This window comes from Teleopsis dalmanni, chromosome 2 (assembly GCF_002237135.1).
Source record: "Teleopsis dalmanni isolate 2A chromosome 2, ASM223713v2, whole genome shotgun sequence".
NCBI classification, from domain to species: Eukaryota; Metazoa; Arthropoda; class Insecta; order Diptera; family Diopsidae; genus Teleopsis; species Teleopsis dalmanni.
In genome coordinates this window covers 4,226,273-4,234,397 of record NC_051847.1, presented here as the reverse complement: position 1 = coordinate 4,234,397, position 8,125 = coordinate 4,226,273, and the positions used below count along the sequence as shown (strand labels likewise).

Here is an 8,125-nt window from a genome sequence, read left to right as displayed (position 1 = left end):
CACTGGGAAATTTTTGAAAATCAATTGCATTGTCAACAGTTTTTGTGTAGTTGGTACAGAAAAGTCACTCGTTGTCACTCGTTTTCAAGCGCAATTTTCTCATTATTTTGTAAACATTTAATTTTGCATTGACAATTTTGTTTTTGTTTTTGTTTTCGAAGAACTTTTCTGATTTTATCAATTTAAAAACTGTTTTAATTGTATAATTTGCTTAACTGAAATGATTGTTTCAAGTTCTCAAGTATTTTATTCCTACAATCACTTGGCTGAAGTGTTTTTCTCAAGCCGCTCTATCAATTTGAATTGGAGAGGTTAATACGTTGTTATTTGTTTTATCAATGATTGCAATTAGGTGAAAGAAAATATATTCTTATAAATAACGGATATTATACAAGAATACATAAAAACACTATTCAAGTAATTTCCATAGATATTTTACAAAGATAAAGACAGAGCATTAAGCAGTGGAGACCTCTCTTCACAACACATGCGTTGAATGAGAATTTTGTGTTAAATATCCATTGACATCAGAACACAGAATATCTTTATAGATATCTACAATCAATATATATATCTAGTGCAGCATTAACAACAGTGCAACAAGTCATCTTTGATAGAAACTGACAACTACCCATGGCACCAAGAAGTATTTCGACTAAAGATACGTCAGGACATAACTATATTACAAACAGTTATCCATCACGTTGTATAGTCTAACTATATTTCCGTATCTTTTGACAACGCATTATTACCTGCTCAATTTCCCCATAAACCCATTGCTTAAAAAACTTTAAACAATTGATTTTTGTCTTCGTTCCACTAAGATAGCAAGGTCTCTCAATCTTGTTAAGGGATGGATTCGAGTTCGTCATTATTTATGCCTCTAAACGAAATTTTATTATTCATCTTTATTTTCCACTTTTGGTAATTTTTTTGAAATTCACGGACCATGGATTATTAAGCAGTAGACGCCTCCCATCGCAACGCTTGGGATCGTATCCTCTTACTATACATACATCGACATTTGATAGAACGTTTACTTATGATATCTACGGCAACAAAACTTGAATGTCCTATATATCGATAAAGTATTCTCTTTAATATCGCAACTGATTAGCTATTCGATCTCTATACGCTCCAGCCTTTCATCTTTTATAGACAACAACAACTGACTAGACCAGTAAGAAATATTTGTACTGAATTTATGTTAGGTTTAAGCTACGTTCTAGATCCCGTTGTTCCTAATATATGCCAATCATATTTCTTTAACTTTTGACAATTTACTAATTATCTGCTCAATAGCACCTTAATGCATAAAACTTAAACTCATTTAAATTGTCCTTTTGTTCCATAAAGGTAGCAAAGTTCTTAACCTTGTTATGGGTTAGATTCGATCTACTTATCATTTTCCGTATCCCCTCAAACATTCTGATTTTCTTATTGCTCTATTTCCAATTCCATCATTCATCCTGATTTCTTACTATAATCTTCTTTCTGAGAAGATAATCTGAATGCGCTTTGTGCTTGTTGGGTTGGAACCGACTGACATTAACTATTATGATAAGTTAAAGTAAAAATCGAGACGAAACAAAGCATATCCCAGAATATTCCGATTTACATAGATGATAAAATTTAATAAGAATATATAATAGGGTTAAAGATTTTAAAATATAGCATCGAACAAAAAAAAAAACAAATGGAATATTTTTGTTCCATTTTAGAATTTATTTGGAATTTTAACTATTTTGGCTTTTCTTGAAATTGTTGAATGTACGAGTAGTATAAACTTTATCAGTATTGTGTCCCAATAGTGTTAGTATTTATGATACAAGCAATGATAATCACTGAATGATAAGAAATCGCAAGTTGCAAAATATTTTAAAAAATTAAAATGTACAATTTGGGTTTTATTTAATAATTGCCGCCGCAATGACAAGACGATACACGGTCCTACTTTTCGGATTTTTGTTGCTGTTGAATATATTTTCTGACTTAGAGGCACAGGAAATAGATTGGTGGGAGTCAGCTGCACTATATCAAATCTATCCGCGTTCTTTTCAGGACAGTGATGGTGATGGTGTGGGCGATTTAAACGGTATAACGGAACGTTTGGAATATTTGAAAGAAATCGGCATAACTGCAACATGGCTTTCACCTATATTTGAGTCACCTATGTCAGATTTTGGATATGATATTTCAAATTTCACACGTATTGATCCAATTTTCGGCACATTGGACGATTTTGATGCTCTAATAGCAAAAGCGAAAGATATAGGTGTTAAAATAATATTAGATTTTGTACCGAATCATTCAAGCGACGAGTGTGAGTGGTTCAAGAAGTCTATAAGACGGGAGAACGGCTACGAAGACTTTTATGTATGGCACGATGGCATTGCAGATAACGCTGGCAATCGACTGCCGCCTAGCAATTGGGTAAAAAAAAGCTTTCAGTGAAAATAATTGGAATTAATTTATTTGAACATTATTGTCCTTAGGTGAGTGTTTTTGGTGGTCCTGCTTGGACATGGAATGCTGAAAGGCAACAATATTATTTACACCAGTTTCAAGATAAACAACCTGATTTGAACTTCAGCCACCCTTTGGCACGTGAACATATGCAAGAAGTGCTAAAGTATTGGCTCGATCGTGGTGTCGATGGTTTCCGCATCGACGCTGTTCCGCACATATTTGAGAAAATAAACGATGACGGTACTTATCCTGATGAACCACTTAGTGGTTGGTCTACAGATCCCAGCAGCTATGATTATCTCGATCATATTTACACAAAGGATCAGTATGCTACAGTGGAACTCTTGTACGAATGGCGTGCCTTTTTAAAGAAATATCAGTCGGAAAATGGTGGTGAAACAAGGTTGGTAAATTTTTAATTTTTTAATGTTAGATTCTTCGAGGAATAGAAAGTCATGTGTGTTCACTAAAGTAATTTTAGAGCAGAAAAACCCAAACCTACTATACATGCTTAATAAGTGGGAAACTTAAGTTATAATTTATTTGTGTTATTATGGTACACCTATAATCAAAAAATTTTAATATCAAAGTAAATAATAAAAATTTTATTGCATTTTTCATACGATTTTTAATCACAGAATTTTATTGGCCGAAGCGTATTCGTCAGTCGAAACTTTGAGTCAATATTTTAGTAATGGCACACATCAGGGAGCACAACTGCCAATGAATTTTAATCTTATGTACTTGAATGGCTATTCCACAGCGGAAGATGTTGTCAATTCAGCTGAATATTGGATGAATACTATGTGGAAGCAACACCAGACGGCGAACTGGGTGGTGGGCAATCACGACAATTCGCGTGTGGCAGATCGCATGGGTAGGCATAAAGTCGATTTACTGAATGTGATTGTCAATGCCATGCCAGGTGCTTCCGTCACTTACTATGTGAGTAGTTTTTCTTAATTGAAAGAGTCGAGAAAGAATTATTGGCATAAAAAATTTTAACATGTCTATGAAACTTATAATAATTCTTATACAAAATCTTATATAAATCTTTTTCGATAGGGTGAGGAAATCGGCATGGGAAATGTTCCAACAGAGTGCACTCCAATCTCTTGTGATTCACGTGACCCAGAACGCTCGCCTATGCAATGGGATTTACAAGCAAATGCTGGTTTCACAAAAGGTGACACAACATGGCTCCCCGTGGCAGATGATTATGAACGGTACAATGTCCAAATTGAACGTGGAGTGGCTCGAAGCACTTTGCAAATTTTTAAGGGCATGCAACAATTAAAGAAGACCGCTGCGTTTAAGGCATTCAAACAACCTGGAGGATTTTCATACAACGCACTGACGCAAAATGTGCTCCAAATTGTCAGGTAAGGGCATAATTTATTCTGCAGATTTATGTTGCCATCATCACGTAGTTTGATTATTTGACATTCATTAATTCGTTGACTTGACTCGTTGTTTGTTTGGTGATGGAAGTTTAATCGAAAATAGTTCACAAATAGTTGACCTGACAGGCATTGTCACTTATTTGCAGTTTTCGCAAACACAAAATACAAAATACATCGAATTTTAATTAAAATTTGAGAGAATAATTGTCGTCTGCAGCGATTCACAGACAAGGACACTAAAATATATTTTTATCACTTATAATGCAATATACTAACTAATATATCGATTTAAAATATGTTTTTCTTAGAGCCGCTGCAAATTCGGAGGAATATCGCGTACTGGTCAATATGGGTAATAAAGTAGAGAGAATCGAAAATTTAGCTGACAAGACTATGGAATACGTTCTGTTAACAATACATTCGCCGCATAACTATGGGTAGGTTGATTATATATAGGTTGAGTATATCCTAACATGCTATAAGTGAACACCACGGTAAACTGAAGAATTATACATTCATATGAACAAAAAGAAGAAAAATAGATAAGTAGAAAGATCAAATAGAATTAATTATTGCTAGTAGTGCCACCATATATGTTATATACCTATGTGCACGTAAACTCTTTCCAATGATACGTTAAGCCCATAAACTAAATCAAAGCAAATCCTCCACAATCATTAGTAGTAAAATAAGTTACTTTTGTTCTTTGGTTGTAGTTCTATAAATGGTTTTATGAATGAGTATTGATATTAAAAGGAATTTATAGTTTTAAAGGTCCTTTTGGGAGGAAGAAATTGTCTATTAGAACTTAAGCGACAATAATGCAATTCAGAAGAACATTATAAAGCCTGTTCTTATAATTCTTATAAACATTATAATTGAATAACTTTAAGATACAAAAATGAAAGACTTGAAAACTTTCTCCTAACTGATTTTTTCTTTTTCAGTTTTTTAAGAAATTTTAAGAATTTTTAAGAATAAATATTTAATATTTAAAGCTATATTTAAAGCTATTTATTAACGAAATATTTGACTTTCTCTTCTCTTATTTATAGGGATAAGGTCGACTTAAGTGGATCGTTTTATTTGATGCCATATGAAGCGGTTGTGCTGCGTTCGAGAACTTGATGTAGCTCTAATGTTAAATAAAAATAAATATTTTCAAATATTTATGATGTATTAATAAAATAATTTATTTACTTATAAGTAAATATCTTAAAATTTCAATCTAGAAATACTCAGAAAAATGTTATTAATTTTGAGATTTGATTTTGTTTAAGAATTGTTAATTAAAGATATCAAAGAAAAGATTATTGTTATATCTAGATTTGCATGAACCTAAGAAAAACATATATAAACTGATTTAAATGAAACACTATTTAACGCATTATTAACAATAAATCAATCAAAGCATCGCAATGGCAAGTTCCTAGTAAGACTAATGGACCATGAGACTCTTAAATGGGTCTCTTGTTGTTATCTATAAAGGTTCCAACATATTTACGTTGCAATCAGTTCCATCAATTTCAAAAAGTACAACTTTTTTGGGGTTAGCTTTAAACACGAATTCAACCATGTAAAGAATCAACGGATTATTATATATTGTAGTGATAGCAAATTATCATTCATGGGGTTGAACTGGCTTAAGGGCTGCTCTATGGCATTTCAATTTTAAAATTTGAAGTGGACCAATTGATTCAAAAATAACTTGAATTTGACCATGTTCATATACAATATGAAGGCGTTAATTGATAAAATAATTACATCTCATTTTATATATACCTGGAAAATAGCAGGTATTGATTTTAGCAGAATGTGTTGTAGACACATTTTATCGTTTCTTAATTTGAACTGAAATCGTTTCTTTATGAGTAATACTGCGATTAAGTCGGCATTATAAATAAAGAATGCGGGTATAAATATATTCGACTATAAAGATAAACATGACTTCATAAAATAATCTTGACATTTTATTTTGAGCGCATATATAATCGCGTGTGCTTTATTTTAAAATAAAACTGAGTATTCCAAAAAATAAAAAATTAAATGTTAGGCTGTGGTGCTTAGTACTACAGCTTCCTTAGGCATTAACAAAATCGAGTCCGTGTAGGCCTTATCGCTAAATAAAAATAATAAAAAGTTTGCAATATAATTTTTTAAATGAAATTTTTATATGTATTGCTTACCCCTTGCGTCGAGGGCTTTTATCGGTTACTAGCTCATATGTGAGCTCATTAGTTAAACTACTAAAAGCGGCGTTTAGGTTCACTGATTCTACGTGATTCATAATATTTAGCAAAATAACGAAAGTCTTTTGACCACCATATGATCTATGTTTGGAAAGTAAAATTAAACTTGAAAACTATCCATATAACTAATTAAGGACTTACCGTTTGATGCCTAAGACATTCTCACTAAGTGCTTTTACTTCGACATCACCATTGCGCATAGTAGTTTCGCTTCTCAAAGTCTGCAACTGTTTAAATATATTCAAGTGACTCATTGTTATGCCACGCTCACGCTTCACATTCACTAATTTATAGTTGTCGGATACAGGTAACCACGTACTGTTACCAGTAGTAAAACCGGCAAGTTGGCCGTCATTCCATTGGAAGGGTGTACGAACCGGATCGCGTGTAAGTCGCTCGAATTCATTTGGATTTGACTGACAAGCTTGGGGATCAACTGTGTGCTCCCATGAGATCCAAACATCTGTCATGCCAATTTCTTCACCATTATAGGTAACACTGCAACCGGGTAAGGTGAATAACAAAATATTCATCATATCTATGCGATCTTCGCCCATTCGTGTGCCAACACGGTTTCGGTCATGATTACCTAACTTAAAAATTAAAAAAAAAATACAAACATTAGTATATGTATAAGTGGCTATAGATTTCTTTCATAAATTACCACCCAATTTGCAGTACGTCCGGCAGGCATCAAATTAAGCCAACCATTGATTAATTCCGCATAGTGATTTGCATCTGAATCTTTCTCTAAGTAACTTATCAATTCAAAATTAAACGGCATTTGTGCTCCTTCCACTGTTGCATTGCCATAATATTGCATTATAACATCTAGTGGTGCATATGCTTCTGTCATAAGTATGCGTTCATCCCCTCCCAATTCCTCATTGAGTTCATCTAAGACTTTACGGAAGTCGTATATAAGTTCAACGGTTTCTGGTTGATTAACAGTATAGATGTGATCAAGGTATGTGTAGTCTTCAGGATCAGTGACAAGTTCATTACGTGGCTCATCAGGCCAATTGCCATCAGCATCAGCTTCGATTTCGTAGGCATGTGGTATAGCATCGACACGGAACCCAGCTGCACCCTTTCGTAACCAGAATCGTAATACATCCTATTAGGAAGTTAAAAATATTTTAAAGTTAAGTACTTTAATATGCAGTGACAATATTTTCAAGTTACCTTCATCACTTCGCGCACTTTTGGATTGCGATAATTTAAATCAGGTTGCTTGGCATGAAATTGGTGCAAGTAGTATGCTTGACGTTTGTCATTCCAAGTCCACATGGAACCTCGGAAAACACTTATCCAGTTGGTGGGTGGATGGCGTGTGCCATTGATTATTTTACCAGGATGCCATACATAAAAGTCCTTGTATTCCGGATCGTTTTCAGCAGATTTTATGAACCATTCGCATTCATCACTTGAATGATTTGGCACAAAGTCAAGTATGATTTTAACACCAACTGCCTTAGCACGCGTTATCAATGCATCAAAATCTTCCATTGTGCCAAAAATGGGATCAATTTCAGTAAAATTGGCAATGTCATAACCAAAATCTGCCATAGGCGAAGTGAAAATCGGTGAAAGCCATGTGGCAGTGATACCAATTTCTTTGAGATATGATAACTGCTCAGTTACACCTGGTTAAAGAAAAGGTTACCAATGTGTTTGTGTCAAACGCTGGGCACTCAGCACTTACCATTCAAATCTCCGATACCATCACCATTACTGTCTTTGAAAGATCTAGGATATATCTGATAAAAGGAAGCTGTTTCCCACCATTTTTTCTCAGCGGCCTCAGTGAAACCAAAAGAAATGAGACCCAATACCACAATGAGTTTCAACGCAGAAAACATTTCGACTTTGAACAAATCGATGCACACTGCTTGGATTATTACGCGCAATTGTTAATACAGTTGGTCTTCACATTACTATTTAATATAACTGATAAACTAATCAGTTGAATTATACAACCGTGGTAATTGATAAGGACTACTA

The 8,125-nt window shown here is 33.8% G+C and overlaps 2 protein-coding genes across 2 annotated transcripts; one reads left to right on the top strand and one right to left on the bottom strand.

Annotated features, from left to right (window-relative positions):
- The first annotated feature begins 1,899 nt into the window (after positions 1-1,899).
- LOC119684408 (maltase A2-like) lies at positions 1,900-5,029 on the top strand. Its single transcript, XM_038098449.1, has 6 exons — positions 1,900-2,433; positions 2,496-2,872; positions 3,108-3,414; positions 3,535-3,851; positions 4,181-4,309; positions 4,928-5,029. Exons 1-6 carry the CDS (start codon positions 1,930-1,932, stop codon positions 4,998-5,000), a joined length of 1,707 nt encoding a protein of 568 aa, XP_037954377.1. The 5' UTR covers positions 1,900-1,929; the 3' UTR covers positions 5,001-5,029.
- An 817-nt stretch (positions 5,030-5,846) lies between these two features.
- LOC119685660 (maltase A3-like) lies at positions 5,847-8,028 on the bottom strand. The gene is made up of 6 exons (XM_038100011.1): positions 7,827-8,028; positions 7,307-7,767; positions 6,786-7,238; positions 6,263-6,714; positions 6,059-6,202; positions 5,847-5,991 (listed from the first exon to the last, which is right to left on the bottom strand). The coding sequence occupies exons 1-6, from the start codon at positions 7,981-7,983 to the stop codon at positions 5,922-5,924; spliced, it is 1,737 nt and encodes a 578-aa protein (XP_037955939.1). The 5' UTR covers positions 7,984-8,028; the 3' UTR covers positions 5,847-5,921.
- Between the last annotated feature and the right edge of the window lie 97 nt (positions 8,029-8,125).

Coding starts and splice junctions, on each gene's coding strand:
- LOC119684408 (XM_038098449.1), top strand. CDS start 1,930: ATGACAAGACGATACACGGTCCTACTTTTCGGATTTTTGTTGCTGTTG. Junction 3,415..3,534: donor GTGCTTCCGTCACTTACTAT/GTGAGTAGTTTT, acceptor CTTTTTCGATAG/GGTGAGGAAATCGGCATGGG. Junction 4,310..4,927: donor CATTCGCCGCATAACTATGG/GTAGGTTGATTA, acceptor TCTTATTTATAG/GGATAAGGTCGACTTAAGTG.
- LOC119685660 (XM_038100011.1), bottom strand. CDS start 7,983: ATGTTTTCTGCGTTGAAACTCATTGTGGTATTGGGTCTCATTTCTTTT. Junction 7,768..7,826: donor TGGTATCGGAGATTTGAATG/GTAAGTGCTGAG, acceptor TTCTTTAACCAG/GTGTAACTGAGCAGTTATCA. Junction 6,203..6,262: donor AATGTCTTAGGCATCAAACG/GTAAGTCCTTAA, acceptor TTCCAAACATAG/ATCATATGGTGGTCAAAAGA.